The following is a 17,443-nucleotide window of genomic DNA, read 5'->3' as shown; positions in this document are numbered from 1 at the left end:
ACACCAATCCGTCATCTGTAGTCTACTCGTATCTTTAGTCCAAAGTTCACTTGATATTGTTCAACATTTAGGTGTTGTCTTTAATTAAAAGTACATTTATTTAAACAATTAATTCCCGATTCCTAGTAGATCCAGGTCTCATAAGATGCCGGCCAAGCGGTGGCATCCACATACTTGGGGAAACTGTCGAGGAACTTTTCAAAGTCTGGCGTCAACATCTCCTTGTGATGGGTCCAATGGCCGCCCAGGCCCAGCTCAAATGTGGGCGTTTTGAAGTCTCCCTTGGGTTTCTGCAAATATCGAATGGGAATATTTAGATACTGGATTCAAGTGTCGTACCAAAACATACCTCAAGCTCAAGCCAGAATTTAAGGGGATCTCCATTGACGCCCCACGAGAAGTAGATAAAGTAAGGAGGCTGAAAGCTTAGTCGCAGTGGAGCCTAAAGGTAGAGAGATAGCATTAGAGGTTTCCAGGCACTATATAAATATTTGAGAGTCCCAACCTGATGGAAGGACCAGTCCTTCATGATAGCTCCGTTCAAGGGCTGAATGAACAGAGCCATATGATCGGGTCCGCTCAACTGGAGTTCGTAGCGAATCTTGCTGGGAGACACCTGTTTCTTGCTGATCACTTTGACGGCCGGCACACTGCCCAGCAATGGCTCGGAGGCAGGTATCCACAAGGTGTTCTGTCTGGGGTTCACAATTGGCGGTTAATCAGTTCAATGAGTTACTGGGAAAAAGAGCATGGGCTTACCTAGTCTTGTGCCAGCGCTGGTTGTACAAGGGCAGACCGCACATCATCTCCTTCTGGCAATCGTCGCCGATTTTCTGGGCCAGTGTCATATTAATGACATCATCTAAAATTCGGATATGATAAGCGAGATGACGAAACAGAAAAAAGAATCGAACATACGTTTGACGGAGTAGGTACGTCTATCTTGGGGCATGATGAAGTAGCCCGATTCCTGGCGACGCACTTTGTTATCGGCATCATGGAAGGTCCGCTTGGCATGCTATATAAAAACAGTCAAGCGTATTAGTCCCACTCTAAGCAGATCGTAGGGGAAATCCTTACCAGCACGGAGAATCGCTGAACACTTGTCTCGGGTCGGTAGGGGAATCCCATTGGCGTTATTGCAATGATCACGCAAACGAACGTGATGGCCAGGAGGGCGCAAATAATGGTCTTCGACTTGCGGAACAGATGCAGTACGGGCACAATGAAGCCGCAGGTGAGGAGACCCACGGCAATGCTGAAGACGGCAACCACCAGGTCCGGGTTAACATTCTCTCCAAAGCGGCCGAACATGGGAATGAAGGTGAGGAAGAATCCGTGCGAGAAGTAGGCGAAAAACACAAATGGAGGCACTCCGCATATGATGTGTGGAATAACCCAGGCCACATCTAAGGAAGAGCAAGAAAGCTGATTAGAACGGAGCTCTACGCGAACATCCATGAACTTATTTCTCACCTTTGCTGTGCAGCTTGGTGGCCAGATTAATGATGAGGGCCATTGTGTAGAACAAACAGGACAGCATCAGGACGAAAACTGATCGTACGCCGCAGATGGTTAGCACTATGGTGAAGATGGCCAGGAAGAGGCAGTGACAGTGCAGCAGCATCTGGACCCGCTGTCCAATGGGCAGTTTGTCCTGGAAAAGAAATAAAATCAAATATGAATAATGCGGATATATGGTTTGATTTGGTCTTCGCTACTTACATGCTGGGTGTAGTGATAGTACAGGGCAGGCACTATGGCCAGGCCAAAGATGAAGGTGGTGAAGTAGAGCCCGAGGATGAGCCATGAGTGCGTGAACCAGGACATCGGCAGGTGCACCAGATCCATGAACCATCCAAGGAATACGGTCAGCGTGACGGCGGTAATCACAGCAAAGAGCTGGACCACGAAGGTGTGCATCACCCGTTTGAAGATCTTCTCCAGCTTGATGCCCGAGTTGGAGGCCATCAGCTTGAAGGCATACAAACAGGTTCCAATGGCCACTAGCGACACAATCACGTTCAATATGATGCCCTCCGTCTCGGTGTAGAAGACCAGGAACCAGCCCATCACATCGAAGTAGACGGTGTGGCCCTCGGCGTGTTTCTGCAGATATCAGATCGGTGATGAAGTCGAGCAGTTCTCTGGTATTCTTTGAGCGCATCTTACCGAGGTGTCCTCCAGCTCCTGGGAGTTGGCAATCTCCCGAACTAGGGCCAGCAGGTTGTCGCCAGTATTCTGGAAGCTGCCGCGGGGGAAGATCTCCGGGCGGTCAAAGCGGGTGTGATACACATAACCGTTGTACTGGTAAGCCATATCTAGGCCGGGCACTGCGCCGTGGTCGCGGAAGATGCGGAAGTCCGTGTCAGAGGGAATAAAATTGTTTTGGAACATCTCCTCGGCCATGGTGGAGGCGTACGGGTGCTTGATGGCGCGACGATAGCTCTTCATAAGCCAGGGATGGTTGGGGCCCGACTGGAAGAGGATCTCCCGACCGCCGTTGCCGGCAGAGTCCAGATTGATGAGAGCCCTGCGAATTGTGAGAGCCAGGATTAGCTGGATACCGAAAGAAACATTCAGAGATCACTTACTTGCAGTTTTTGGCCCACTTGTGCTGGGTGATGAAGGCGTGCGAGGCCTGGAGTGGATTCTCCTCGGCTCCGTTGAACAGAAAAACAACAGGGTGCTTGAGGGCCTGCTTGGACTGGGCCAATACTCGCAGGGTCTCCATCATAGTGGCCACCATGGAACCGTCGTCGCCTGCGCCTGGTCCACCCGGCACCGAATCGTAGTGGCTGTTGACCAGCAGATAGGTGGTGCTGTTGGTTCCCTTGGGACTGACCTTAACCACAATGTTCTGGATGCTCTGGTACATGTTGATCATCGTCCAGTGGACGTAGCTGCCGGAGGCCACCTGCACATCCACCTCGATGTCGTTGGCGGAGCCCAGTCCCGAACGGATCTTCTGCACGCTGCCGGACAGGACCTTCACGGCCCCCATCTCGTTCTCCTTACTGCCCACGACACGGGGTCCCAGCGCCACCAGATGCTGCAGATTGAGCTCCGCCCGCTCGGCAATGAAGCGATCCGGATACTTGGCCTCATCCTTGATGCTCAGCGGGCGCGGTAGCCGATGGCAGGCCGGAATAGAGATGGCCACGTACAGCAGCAGCCAGAACCCAAAGAAGGCCGGTGCCCAAAACCATTTGATCTTGTTGTACTCTACAAAGGCACGCTCACAGCCATTGGGTTTATTCTGCTAAAGATCGGTAGAAAAAAGAGTGCAATCATCAGCTATAATTATGCCATTGATAGATTATATTATTGTTTCAGTGCAGTCAAGATCCCATCCCTCCTTAATATTTCAGCATTATGAGTCAGAAGCATTATGCTCTTGCATATCACACGGTTCTTGTAGGAACAGCCGTTCCTATGATACATTTAAGTGGGAATAGTTAGTGTTTCTTGCTGCGATAGAATTGGGCTACCGTGATAGACAGTCCATGAGTCAGTTTCCAATCATTTAACACCCGAAACGACAGCTGTAGAAAGCAGACCGAATGCGTGTACCGAATCGTATGTTAGATTTAATCCATCATCGGCTATCTTATCTCTGGTCAACTTGTTGGCGAAGCCCCCAGAGCCGGTTGCCACCTAAAACAGTTCTCGATAGGCGGGTACACGGTTGCTCCTTCTGCCAGGGGTTCAGTTCGACTGGCGGTTCCACGGAAGTGGGCCAGACAGGGGGCTGATATAGTCGGGGATTGCAACTAGGGCTCCGAAGGTATCATATCTCAAGGGTATCCGCGTTTCGTTAATTAGTGAACATAGATAAGGAATGGCCGGAAAAGGGTTAGTGGGGGACAGAGTAAAAAAAAGAGCAGAAGAAACAATACCGATACGTAAGAATTGGCTCACGGTTATTTTAATGCTCGTGTTGGAGCCATCCAATCAACGGGGAGATTACCTATGCCCCACCCGAAATTAGGCAATCTAATCGTAGAGCAATCACTCGCAGCTGAGGCACTTACCTCATACAGGTGCGAATTCCGCTGCCGCAACAGAGGATCTGTGTTGTGAGGATCACTGGTCGGCGTTATGACGCGTCGCCGCACGCTCTTGTCGCTGCCACTGACACTCATCGTACCACTAACTGGTTGCACTGCTTCAATTGGAGGCAACCTTTCGCTTGGCCGCAACGCGCTCAACTGATCGAACAGTAACTGAACTGAAAACTGTATCTATAACTTGGTATAACTTTAATAGCTATAGCCATTGGCCATGGTATAACTATACAAGGTAAGGACAACTCATTAGAGCTCGCTGCCTAAACAGATAAAATTCCATTGCTGCAAAAAAATACCACTCATTTCACACTTATTAATATAAAGTATACGCATAAATAAAAGGCAAAAATCGAGGAAAATTCGTTGTTTGTTTATGTTCCACGATGAGCGGGCCTCACCTAATATGATAGTACCATGTGTGAACGCAAGTTTTGTGTTGTTGCCTTTGTGGCTATCGAACGCAGTCCAAACAATATAATCGCGGAGAGTACAATCAGCACTCTACACTCTACACTCACTCTCTCGCTCTTTCTTTTTCTCTCACGCGGCGTGTCTTATCTGGCTTTTCGTTGCTGTGCTCAACACAAGGTTTATTTATATAAGGTAAGACATTCCCAATGATCTCCCACCTCGACCCGACATTAGTATGAACTTCGAACGTTTCAACACTACAAACTTTCCTTTTTCGCCCAGTGCATATATGTATAAAGAGAGGGCTTGGTAGAGAGAGAGAGAGAGAATGACAGAACCAAGGGAAGGGTCAGCAAAAGTTTAAATTGCTTGAAGTTTGTACCTGCGCTTCTTTCTCCTCTGCGTCGCTGCTCATTTTTAACCGCACCTTCTCGTTGTTGCTTCTGATGTTATATCGTTTTCTGATTTTGCTGCACTCTGGAAATCGATCTTGTTGTTGAATCTTGCTCTTTCTCTTTTCCACTTTGATTTGACCTGATCTCTTCTCTGAGCAGCGAAGCTCTCTCGCGACGCGCGTCTACTCAACTGATGTACAAAGTTCCACAAGCCGCGCTTTAATACGGCAGTTTACCGTGGAATTTGAATATCATGCGGCACGTATTATTTTCTAAATAATTTATTCCGTTCAGCATTTGTTTTACCGGCAGTTTTTTGTTTATTTACACTTACTCATTTATTGCCCACTATTTTCGACGCTTTGTTTGTGTTATTTGCTTACTTATCTGTGAGTGTGTTTAAATAACACTATTCAGCAAAAGAAACCACCTTTTTTATGGTATTGCGCATTTTAAAATAATGTTTTTCTGCGAACGGCAATATCAGCAATAGCAACAAAAACAATAATTTGTGCAAATTTTGACAGTTTTTTTTTTCAAAAGCATACTTGATTATTGCAAAAATGAAATGAATGACAGTTTCATTAAATTCCATTCCATTAAAAAAGAAGCATAACTGACCGCCAAATATATATGTGTTGCACGTAACGTGCACGGTTCTCTTTTTTTCCTTATTTTTTGAGTTTAAGAACTTTGCATTTAGGAATTTTAAAAATCGTTCGATATGAATTTCGTTTTCCGAGTAAATTAAAAACTATATTGAGGCAAAGCTACTGATCGTTAAATTTCGATAATAAAAAGCAACCTCAAAAAATAATAAACTTTCCAATTAAAAGTTTAATATTTTTCAGAATATTGATGCCAGATTTTTTTTTGCTGTTGCATAGTGTAATTGCTATTGTGAACCAGCGAAAGCTTTATCAACGGGTTAAATTAAAGCGTTGATTGCCACAGATAATTGAATACTTTCGGGCGATAATTGTATTTGACTCTTGGTAAATTACGTTTTATTTATGCGCACACACTATGACGCAAAGGTGATGTATCGTAGCATATTTTTGGGTTGACTTTTGGTGTAGAATACATGTAGTTGTCATGTAGTTGCAGAAATATATTTTTTCGACTTTTAGAACTATTCTTTAAAATTCGCGATGGAAAAGGTCTTAAAACAGTATCCTTTTGGGATCCTTGACAAGAGGTGACTAGTTCTTAACAGAAGCTAACAAGACTATTTGTCCAGCTGTTCTTCTAGTTGCCGAGTAGCAGATGTCAAATTGTTCCGTTTGTCTGCTTCATTGATACTCAACTGATTCTGGTCCACTGGAGCACTCGTGTAATTGAAAACTGTTCGGACGAGCAGAGGAGACGACCAGCATTCCCACTTACCATATTACACCGCCCCAGCTAAAATAGAGCAAATAGAGCAGCCACGCCACACACAAGGAGGCTGGCTGTTGATTTGCTCATTTAGGGTCGCCAGCCCTCAGGTCGTTATCTCCATGGTGCATGTGCATCGCATTAGACAACGATGACGTGCCATGCACACACACACACAGACACCCGCGGGCTTCCCGTTCGGAATTGAGGACAACGTGTGACATTACATTAACGGGAAATGCAGAAAAGGGGGGCGATCGGAGGAGGGAGGGCAGCCTGTGCCCAATGTCATTCAACCTAAATGGAGGAAGGAGCCCATGCTTTGTGCGTTTGTGTGTGTGCATTCATTCATTCATTCTCTCACTCACTTATTCATTGGTTTGGCTTGTGGTACACAAATTCGTAAACAAAAACGTTCATCGGAATATTGGTCAAAAGGAAATCGATAGAATAAACAGCCACGCAAGTGGGGATTGGAAACCCAATGCGAATTGAGTGGAAACCGAATGAGAAGAATCAAATTGGAATCGCAATCTGTGCACGGAGACTTTTCTTTTGTTGAAACATCCACCGAGCCACTATTTCCACTGGCGCTGGCTAAAGTACAATTTTAGATTTTATTTTTGAATAGACTAGGCTTAGAGGTGCGTCAGGCGCAGGCGTCAAGAGAGGGGAAGAGAGAGAGAGAGAGAGATATGAAATGCCGGCTCTGCTGTGAACGTGTCCGCCCTCTCCACCAACCCGCCCACCACCCCATTACACACACTATCACGGGGGGTCACAACCAAAACAAAGCGAAATATGTGTCAGCTGCTTCTTCTTATGCTTGCCTTTCCCGCTTTCCACGCAGATTCGCGCTGTTTTACCTCGTGCTATCCCTCGCTCCCACTCCCCCCACCGCCCCACCGCCCCACTCGTGCGTTCATTTCGGGCGCCCAGTCGCTTTTACGTCGCAGTCGCAGTCGCTGTTTCGGCTTCAGCTTCAGCCTCAGCTTTCAGTCGCATTTGAATGCTCGTCGCCCTCGGTCGGAAAAGTCTTCGGAAAAGCGCCTCAAAATTCGGTCAGCTCGAAAGGAGACACAGGAACAACAAATGTGGCAAATGTGCTTATGAGGCGCCCGCCCAGAGTCCACGCGTGTGTGTGTTTGTGTGACAGTTTACGCTATTTGCTAGCTTCTTGGCTAAAAAAAAATTATATAATTTTTTAATAAACCAAAACCCAAGGAAATGCAAATTCTATTCAACCGAAATAACAGTCTTTCCGCAAGCTGGCGAACACCCATTTAGTGTGCCACCCGTCGCCGCCGCCGCCGCCCCCAAGGAACATGTGAGTGAAGTCGGAGTTCATTTTGTTTGCTGGACGCTGCGGCTGGAGATGAGATCTGAAATTCTGTTCGATCCACAAATGGGGATTTTTCTGCACAATCTGGCTTGCTGAATTTGTAGATTTCAGTTTTAGTTTCGGTTTCGGGGACACGCGTTATTTATGGCAAATCAATTAAAAGTTTCAATCGAAAGTTTACGAAAAACATGACTAAACTTTGCAAAAACAAAAAATTGACTATTTGTGAGCTTCAAATATAAATTGAATTGGTAGTATTTTTTTATTGATTTCAAATAAAGTTGGCATTTCGCTTTCCTTGACTATGGGGCCTGATACAGAGCCACGTTTATCAAGATTAATTCGCTGGGCTAACAGGTCGTTGACCAAGCCGATTATCATTAGCCTCTGCCCCAGCTACCGCCTCCCTAACCACAGCTGGATACCGTTAAGGAATTTCATTTATGAGACAATGGCCCAAACCAAGACAGCGACTTTTCCGTTTGGTTTTTTCCTTCGTTTGCTTTTTGTGGCTCATAATAACATTTTGGACAATGACACAATGCCGGAAAATCAGTGGCTCCCACGCGGGGCAAGGGCGAGCGGCAAGGCGCACGCAAGGAAGTGCGAAGAAACATGAAAAGAATAATAAAGGAAAAGCGAGAACCGAAAATAGCCAAAACAAAGCTGGGAAAACAGCAAAAACTTTCCCAGTTAAGTTCCCAGTAGTTGGCTGAAGCAGAAAGTCCCCCAGAAATATTTTATACAATTGCCGGACTCGTGCGGTGTCCCATTTGTTGTTGCTTGTTTGGGCATTAAATGATTGTTCTGTATTTCAATTTTGTTGAAATGTATGGTCCTCCCACTCCCACTGTGATTGCACAAGACACGGCGTAGACACTGGTCCTTCAATTAGGCCTTTGCTGGGCTGTGATTTGAATAGATTGTCAAGGGGAAAAAAGTTACTCCTCCTGCAACACAGATTTCAAACAATTATTGCTTACAAGGCAGTAGGCAGGCAAGCAAAATGTCACCAAAAAAAGTTCAGGGCTAACCTTAGGCAAAGTTTCCCCTTACCCATTGTTTATTATAGACAATGCTTCAGTAGTTCCCTTCCAATTTGGATTGTTTGGCTTTAACGAAGGGATGCGATGCGCCTGGGGATGTGGATGTGCTCTCCACTCGTTTTCTACAAATCGCCCCTACCCATGGACTCTTATCCCTATACACACTTGACTGAGCCTGCTCCGCCAACGACCCCGCCCCCGCCCCCGCCCCACCTCCCTCTCCCCGGCTCCGTTCTGCGTGTGAGACGCTTTTTAATGAAGTCATTTGTGGCATTCGCCGATTCGTTTGTGATTTATGAGCACACATACACACGCACCTCTGGCGAGGATGAGCTCTCCCCTTTCAGGCTTTTCCCATTCAGGTGACAGCATCAATCAGGTGCCATGCTGCCGTTGTTGTTGGATCTCGTTAGACATGTGTGTTGCCTCAGTTGACTTGTCAGGATAATTGCTCAAAAATTTCCAAACCGAGGTAACAGGATTAGGCTGATTGGCTGGCTGGCTGACTGGCTGGCTGGCAACAGCTGTTGCCAGAGAATTTGCACCTCCCCCTTGTCATGCCCAAAGAAATCATAAAGAGCAAGCGTGAAAGCAGCTCCATAATATCAGGAACCAATTATGACTGACGTTTCTATGCGCTACTTTAGGGGTTGGCGTTTAGAGCATTTTAGTTGAATGCCAATTCAAAAGCATTTGATTGTAGGATAAATTAATTACAGAGATATGGGGCGGTGTAATTTGAGCACTTCAGAAATTAATACCGTTCTTTATATCCCCATTCGAAGTCAGAGCGATTGAGCACCCAGTGATAGCAACTCCCCAACTCCTTCGATCCAACTGTCGAGTCAACAACCCAATCATGGGGTCCCTGCACATTTCCCACCGACATTAGACAATTTCAAGCTTGATTAAACCCATAGCCAAGCGGCAAATATAGCCCGGAGTCAAAGTTACTCTGAACAAACACAATGCCATTGGCAGACCGAAGTGGAAATGTAACCAGAGGGCAGGAACAGGGACAGAGATAGAGACAGAGAGGAGCCACAGCCATAGCCATCCCCCCAGCCAACCCCAATGACAGCCCAGACATTGACTTATTCATGTTCCTGTTGCACAGCAGCATTGTCCCGGCCAATGACTTCTGCACTTGGCCAGCCACAGAAATGCAATGCACTCCTGCGTCGCCTGCGTCTCCTGCGTCGCATGCCTCGAGCAGCAGCCACAAACTGTATTCCGTTTGGCATGCAACAGCAGTAAAGCGCGTAACGGCGTCCTACCCCAGACATTGTTCTCCGCCCCGGGGGCGACAGACTGTACATAAATAAATACGTATTCGCGGTCAATATTTTAAGGGGATTCTCATTAAGAGGGACACCAGACCATTTGCTATTTACCCACACAGAGAGATACAGATTGAATGGGTCTTTGAGGACTTCTCTAACCTGTTGTCCAGGTAACCTTCTGGTGGGCCGGGTCAAGCATTCTCTCCACATGTAGGTTAAGCCGTTCTGGATTGTGTCCTCGAATGGCTGGGAAATGTGGAAACGCCCCGCAAGGCTGTGGATAATAATGCTCGTCTCTCCTTGACTGACAGCTTCATTCAATGTGGTTTACTCTGCCCCCGTTCTGTTGCTGGGGCAACGAAATTCGTTTTTTCTGGGCGAGATCCAGTCATTCTCCCGATGATGTGGCTTACCAACTGTCTAATAAAGAAATTTCTATGAATCAATTCGAAGTTCGCCGGAATTTATGCATCGAGCTCTAAACCACTGTGGGAGGGAGGGACCAATATCTTAGCCGGCCCATCCCTACATCGAGGATTCCTTTCTGTGTGGGGTACTGCCTGTGAGTGCGGTATCTGCTGCCGATATGTTGGCCCATTCATTGAACTGGAATTCATTCGCACAAACAACGCTACGCCTTTACCGAATGCGTTTGATGTTGAATGAGTGGGACTCTGACTCTGACTCGGGCGTGGTCTGGCCCTACTATTCTGACTCACTAGTCTGTGTTGTTTCAGCACTTGGCTCGGTTTATCCCTTAGAGACCCCTACCCTCTTGTCGAACAAATAAAGTTACTTTGCCCCCGAACAGAGCAGGCATAGCTTGGCCTATATACTGTTAATTAAGTGGCTATTACTGAGGGGGGGCTTTGCCGGAGCCCCAGCTGTCATCAAAGTTCAGTTTCAAGCTGAAAAGAGCCGCCACCAGCTCCACCCCTCGGCATGCGGGGGGGTCTCTTGGAATCCTTTTAGGGCCCCACATATATTTTTGATGAGCTTTTGCTGAATTTAATTATTCTTGCCAACTCGAATTTACCCAGTACTTGCAGAGGAATTGCAGATGTTGAGCTCGGATGCATATAAATATGCAACAGTTCGAAGAAATTGTTTCTCTCATTGTTAAAGTTTTTGTGGTGCTGTTGGTGGATAGATCGCATCCTTTCCTATGGCACGCTTCCAATTAGTGGAAAACCAATCGCGAACATGCCCTGATTTTAATTGCCTGTTGCGGCCTAATTCAAAGCTACATTTTCATTCGAATCCATAGGATGCAGGCTTCTATAATGTACTACATACAGACTACATAAAAAACGGCATTCAATTGGATGGCTGCAGGCCACTTAATCGCATTTTCCATTAAATTATTCAGCTATGAACACAAATAAAGCTTCCGTTCCACCGGAACTCTTGAAAATGGCTTCCCCATGAAAACTTCGATTTTGATTTATTGGTTGGCCAGGTACGGTGGCTTTGTTTTCGCCGCATTATAAATTAGTGGCTTCATCATAAACATAATCATTATCGGTGTGCGGAAGCAGACATCAATCAAAACCAATGGCAAATAATCGATGATCCACATGTGGGCGGAAGCTGGGGAGAATCCGTGGAGCTGTGGGGGGTGATTGCGAGGCTGCTCATCACGATGATGACCATTTTGATTGTGATTGTGATTATTTACCTGTCAGCGGTCGTGTTGAGGGTTTACAGGGCTGCCAGGGGCAACGCTGCGTATGAGTGATGGAGTGCGAACGGAGGGTAGAAATCAATTACAGGTGATTTAAGTGCTACATGTATTCCAGCACATAATCAGCTTACCACCGAGCAATGTTTAATATGAATGCAAATTCGAGCTGGAGGCGATACTACTGTCCAAGCCGGCAATGCTTTTCGGAACACTTGGCAGGACTCTAGGACTCTTGGACCCACTCTCATGGTTGCCAAGCTGGCCCCAAGCTGAATGGGCGTACAGTTTTCTGGCTTTTAATGAGAATTTTGTTGCGTTTCTTGGGGCCACTTTTTGTCCCTCAAGAAAAAATTATGTAAATAAAGCTGGACGCGCAATTTGCGATGGCTTCTGCAGCTGGTCTCTCGCTTCTGTTTGAGTTTTAATAAGGAACGGCAGCAGCGTAATGGAAAGCGGTTGTTTGTCTTCTAATGAAAGAATAAATCTGTTAGCAGCGCATTGGGCACGCGTTGCGTATACGTAATATGAGAAAATAATTGCTTCCATGGCTGGCTGGAAATTGCTTTCGAAGCGGACCAAAGCACAGCAGGCCACACGCCACGCTCCACACTCCACACACCACACACATATCCTCGTCCAACAATGATGAATCTGCAAAAAAGTTTTTTAAACAGCAAAGCCAGAAAATGATTTCGTTTACAATGGCTTCCCCACTCCCACATTCAATCTTTCGTTCCTACATTTCCCTGATCTGATGAAAAGCCAAGGGGGCTGGAGTGGGTGTTTTTATGGCCGTGTTTATTGGCCTCTTTTCTGGTTTGACCAAAGCATTCGTTCCATGCCAACAGGACGTTCCTGCCTCGAGTCGACTGCTGTCATTGGCCTGCCACCTCGCTACTCATTTCCCATAAATCATGATTATCAGCAACAGCCGCAACATTTTAATGACTTTGGGCATTTGCATTCACCTGTCGAGGGGCGGGACGAGCTTTTGAGGTTGAGTTCTGGCAATTCTGAAATTCTGGCCTGAGACCTTGGCTTAAAGGCTTCGCCGCTACTGTTGACGTCTGAGCGGGAAGATGTTCTCCAGACGCCGTTTTCTTTGATTATGAATGCAAATTTGCATTCCGGGGCTGTTTCAGCTTTTGTTTGCGGTCCTTAAAGTTTATTTTATTTCTTTGCTCTTTTATTGAGGAGCAGCGAGTGGAAGGGCATTCAAATGAATGCTCGGTATATGGACACCCCTGGGCATTCGCAACGTTAGTGGTGGTAAAGTGTGCTGTGTGGAGGGTGAAGGGATAATTCTATCGAAATAAGTTGAGTTTCATCTGAAAAGAGAGGGCAGTGGCCTGTGATATGATGAGCTGAATGTCCACAGCGACCTTGGTACCCGTTCTGTCCTCCGCCCGACTGCTCTTTCTGCAACTCTTGGACGTAGATTGGAATCAGTAGAGGTCACTGGTGCGTTGTCAATTTCCCATAAAGAGCCAGTAGTCAGTGGAGTTCAAAGGAAATGCAGTATCTGAATGGAATTTCAGTGTACTCGTATCAAATATGATAAGCCGTTGCTAGGCATTTAGCTGGCAGCCAGCAAACTCTTCTCGTATGCAAGCGTTTATCAAAGTTTCCACCTGTTGGGAGGTAGAAGTATCTCATGGCTCGGTCGTGTGCCCTCGCCACATTTGTCAGATGGCTGTCGGCAGCTGTTCCAGGAAAAAGCATTTAAGTAGAGAATACCTGGCAGAATTTTGCTGCATTAAATAGTCCTTTCACTCAGGGCATGGCTACTCGGAGGGCATTTAAATTTCATTGTGTGTTTCCTCTTCTTTCTGCGGCCGCACCCTCCCACCGTCAGCCTTGGGGCGCACATGCACAGTTAAAATGGCAACAACAGACGCCACAAGAGCAGCCACAGGAGCGCAGACAGGAGCTGCGACGGAGACAGAGTCAAGCAGCCTGTGGCTGGAATGTGAGGCATTGTCAGAGGGCCAAGGGGACACAGCCTTTGGGACATGATTTTAATTGTGTGTCGGAAATTATGTTTCACTTTCAGCGTCCTCAACCTTTTGTTGAGCCCCCCAGGAGGGCTCCTTAACTGAAGTACGCCCCCATTCTGGGGATCCATGCAGACCCAGCCAAAAGCAAAAGCTTTACCCCCAACGTTTGGCCTTTGACTTGTTTTCGACTTTCCTGTGTACTTTTGGCTCCCTCCTTGGGGACAAATTTAATGGACATTTGCTGCCAAAAGTTGTCGTTTTACAATGGATTGGATTCCCCCAGTAAGGCGTAGGGTCATCCCTGGTCCGGGTATGAAATCTGACCCAAAGCTGTGAGAGCAATAAAGACAGCTAGAAAATCTCTGGAATTTCAAAAACAGAAAAGCGTTCTTTTCCCCCTAAAAGTTTATAATATTGGGATACCATTTGGATGATATTTCAATTATCTTTTCCATCTTATCATCTTTCTATCCATCATTCAAAAATTATAGTTTATTCTTTTCTTTTAATAAACATTAAATATGGTATAAATAAATATAAAATAACTGTGAAAAATATTTAATTAAAACATGAAATGCACTTCTTTTATTTTATTTTAATTTCTCTGACATTTCTCTGGATGTTAATAAATAAAGCTTCGAATTTGGCACAATCTTCGAATAACTTGCATTCTTTTCTTGCAGCCACTCTCCGATCTGCTTATTTTTCCGGAGAAAACTGTCGGGCTTTGTCTGCAGCTACTACCCTCTAGTACAGTCGCTTCTGGAACATTTTAATTCGCTTAAAAGTGCATTAAGGTCTAGGCAGACACTCGCACAGAGGCCTTACGTGTTGAGACGAGACACAAAAGTTGGAATTAGTTTTCTGAATTGGCCCAGACCGCTGCACTTGTGGCTGGGGTTTGAAATTCCAGAGATGAGTCCAAAACTTTGAGGCTAGCCGTAACCATATTCTGCATTTGCACGAACGAGTCGAGTTCCATCCAAGAGGCAAACACACCTGAGAGCCGAACGTGGCAGGGCAGCTGAAGTGAGGCCGAGGCGGAGGCTGGGAGAGTGCTCTGCGGATGCATTTCATTTGGAAGGGGCCCCGACAAAGACAATACGGAGGGTTTAAGGAGTGCCTTGGCCCGTTTACGCAACAGAACGGGCCCCTCAGTTCCACAACAACCCACACCGCCAACCTCTCCCCTGCCTACCTCCAACTCCAGATACACCAATCCCTACCAGCATCCAGTCGCCAATTCCTTGTCATCGCCCACATCTGCTGCCGTCTTGCCGCATTCTAACGCGGTCTTATCATTAAAGCCAACGGAAGCGGCAACGGCCACTGGACAGGGAAGGGGGCGAGAAAGGGCTGGTGCTGAAGCTGAAGCCGCTGGAACCGCAGGAGCTAGAACAGGGGCAGCTCGCATCACAGGAGCCAGGACAGGAGCTGCTGATGCAGATGGGAACCGCATCAATGGCCTCGTCCAGAACGTGAGTACCATAAAATCATCTTACAGCAGTACCACAAGAGCCCGCTTCCCCTGTATTCGTAGCAATTATGTATGTACCTGTATACCTCTATATGAATCTGTATCTGCTTGAGTCAACACAAAGCCGCAAATGCGGATAGCTAGCTGGTATGCAACACAACACCAAACTTTAATTGCAGTACACCGAAAGCTTGAAATTGAGCCACATTCCAGATTCCAGCACTGCTTGAGTTGGCCAACAAGGTTGCCAAGGATGATGGCAATTACCCAAAATACACAATAGAAAAAGCTATAGAGAGAGTTCTCTAAGAATCCGTCGCTAGGTGATAGGTTTCTTAAAGCATTCTTTGGGAGTTCTCGCGAAACATAACTACATTTTATAAGAAATACATTTCCACTGCCGGGAACAGCGGATGTGGGTGATGAATTTTTCCTGACTTCTTGCTCAATGAATTTATATCTGACGTTGCAGGTCAGGAAATGAAAAAATCGCTGCTCAAACTGCATTTTATGGCACATGACGCAATTGCAAAACGCATCCGGCGACCTTTTTTTTACCTTCCTTTTTCTAAATCAAATTTCCAACGACTGGCTAGTGATTGCCACATCCTGCTTTCAGCATTAGCGGGAGTCCCCGGAATCGATAAGGAGATAATAATTGGATTGGAGCTAGTCTACATCTAGTCTTTAAACTCCTCCGCGTTGCATAAATTTATTCGAAACCAAATTTTCATGCGGCTGGGAGCTGCCACATCCTGATTGCTACAGTAACTGAACGAATAGGAGATACAAATTGGATTGGTCAGCTTTTTGTCATACAAAACCTGTGGCATTGGACTACCACATGTATCTGTATGTAAATACTAGTTTTTTCGCGCCACAACACGTATGCAGCACTTTTTGGCCTTCGCCTCGTTTGTAATTCGATTTGCATACACTTCTGGCCAGGAAAATGGCCTTACCAAGGTTGAGGGAGCGCGAAAAATACGAAAAATACGGAAAATTAAGAGCTACATAAGCATGATAATTGCTTGACAACATTTTACCATTAGACTTAATTAAGTCGTCAATTGAAATGAAATCGTTAACTGAAAAATGGGGACTGCTGGAAGTTGCAGGAGAACCAGAACCCACTTCAATTGAAGGCTGCAGACAACGTGGTAATGACTTTAAATGGGAAATAATGAGACTTTCAGTTTTTGCGCAGCGCATCGAAGAGATTTCACGTACAAAACGGTGGCATCAACTTAATTAAGTCGGCAATAGCATCCTTTGAAAACCTGTGCCGACACCAACTGGCATCAATGATAGACAATGGCCAGACCCAGACCCAGACCACACAGGGTGTGGGTGTGGGGGGGGGGGTTTGGGGGGTGGGTGTGAGGAGCATGTGACATTTACAGAGCTGGGCCAACAAATGGGTTCAGCCTGGGCCTGGGCCTGGGCCTACAGCAAAACCTTTTGGCCTTCGCCATGCATAAATTTCCAGATCGCAACTTTGCTCTTCGGATGGCTACGAGTTTATTGTACGTACTTTGGCCCCAGCAAATACGAGTATTTGAAGCCTTTGGCACGTACCTCTTTTATCCGAAAGTTGGCCCATTGAAGAGGCCTGGACTGGCACCAGTTGGTCATTTCTGTTAGGCCGTTGCCAAGTGGATTAGCGCAAATATTTTACATTTCTGTTGGTCGGTCCACAGACAAGAGTGCTGAGAGGCTTTACTTTGCGGCTTAATTAAACTCAATTATAATCGTATTGACACTTTTGTTATTCCAAGTATTCTGTAGTTGTTTTTGTTGGGGCGAAAGCGAATTAACACTTCAAACTTGATAAATGCCGAGTGCGAACAAAACTTCTGCTCCATTATGGATTGTTTTGCCTGCAGATTAGTTGGGAATCTCGATTGCAATTACTCCAACGAAGCTCATTGCCGGAGAGTGGTCCAACCACAGGAAATTTAATTGCTTTCGAGTGGGTTTCAATTACGCAAATTGCATTAGACATGACCACGCACGGATTCCCAATGAATCAAAACATATAGTGCTCTTAGCTGTCAATTATTTGTGAGTCGGATCAAGTTATCGGCCTTGCCAGCAGTACTTAGGCCAAGTTTTGCCCCAATCGGTGTAGGAATTCCCTCTTGCCGCATCGCAAAACATTACCAAATGTCAGAAAAGGGGTCCATTCTTCATCCTCCAAGGCTGCCGCACTTTGATCTGCCTGCTCCACTCAGGTGGAGGCTGGTGTGATTGATTTGATTGCTGTCACCGAATGGGTATGGGATGACAATCCATCCAATTCAATGAGCTACTCACTTTAGCCTGCAGTTTGTCCTGGGTCCTCCAGCTGTCCTTTGAAGT

General features: G+C 46.2%; 2 protein-coding genes across 8 annotated transcripts in view; one reads left to right on the top strand and one right to left on the bottom strand.

The window, feature by feature from the left end:
* Window positions 1-52: 52 nt before the first annotated feature.
* Window positions 53-5,357, bottom strand: LOC4804254 (endoplasmic reticulum metallopeptidase 1). 5 transcript variants are annotated; one of them, XM_015184286.2, is made up of 13 exons: window positions 5,211-5,357; window positions 4,864-5,148; window positions 4,035-4,244; window positions 2,595-3,262; window positions 2,173-2,533; window positions 1,726-2,109; window positions 1,477-1,657; window positions 1,081-1,409; window positions 919-1,018; window positions 760-862; window positions 506-695; window positions 350-442; window positions 53-290 (listed from the first exon to the last, which is right to left on the bottom strand). In XM_015184286.2, exons 2-13 carry the CDS (start codon window positions 4,894-4,896, stop codon window positions 123-125), a joined length of 2,820 nt encoding a protein of 939 aa, XP_015039772.2. In that variant the 5' UTR covers window positions 4,897-5,148; window positions 5,211-5,357; the 3' UTR covers window positions 53-122. The 5 variants fall into 5 exon arrangements, with proteins under 5 accessions (XP_015039772.2, XP_001360841.4, XP_015039774.2 ...); XM_001360804.4 differs by having other exon boundaries at window positions 2,595-3,259; XM_015184288.2 differs by having other exon boundaries at window positions 4,035-4,238.
* Window positions 5,358-14,923: 9,566 nt separating this feature from the next.
* The window catches only part of Rgk1 (Rad, Gem/Kir family member 1), a 37,589-nt gene continuing 35,069 nt past the window's right edge, over window positions 14,924-17,443 (top strand). For all 3 annotated transcript variants that reach the window (XM_015184284.2, XM_033377687.1, XM_015184281.2), the window contains exon 1: window positions 14,924-15,083. The gene's annotated coding sequence lies outside the window, so the exon portion shown is untranslated. The remainder of the gene's footprint in view (window positions 15,084-17,443) is intronic.

The sequence above is a fragment of the Drosophila pseudoobscura genome, chromosome 3 (genome assembly GCF_009870125.1).
Source record: "Drosophila pseudoobscura strain MV-25-SWS-2005 chromosome 3, UCI_Dpse_MV25, whole genome shotgun sequence".
In the NCBI taxonomy this organism is placed as follows: Eukaryota; Metazoa; Arthropoda; class Insecta; order Diptera; family Drosophilidae; genus Drosophila; species Drosophila pseudoobscura.
Note: the sequence above shows the minus strand (reverse complement) of the source record. Positions and strands in the feature narration are given on the sequence as shown.

Coding starts and splice junctions, on each gene's coding strand:
- LOC4804254 (XM_015184286.2), bottom strand. CDS start 4,896: ATGAGCAGCGACGCAGAGGAGAAAGAAGCGCAG. Junction 3,263..4,034: donor GGAATTCGCACCTGTATGAG/GTAAGTGCCTCA, acceptor ACCGATCTTTAG/CAGAATAAACCCAATGGCTG. Junction 696..759: donor CAGCGCTGGCACAAGACTAG/GTAAGCCCATGC, acceptor TGTGAACCCCAG/ACAGAACACCTTGTGGATAC.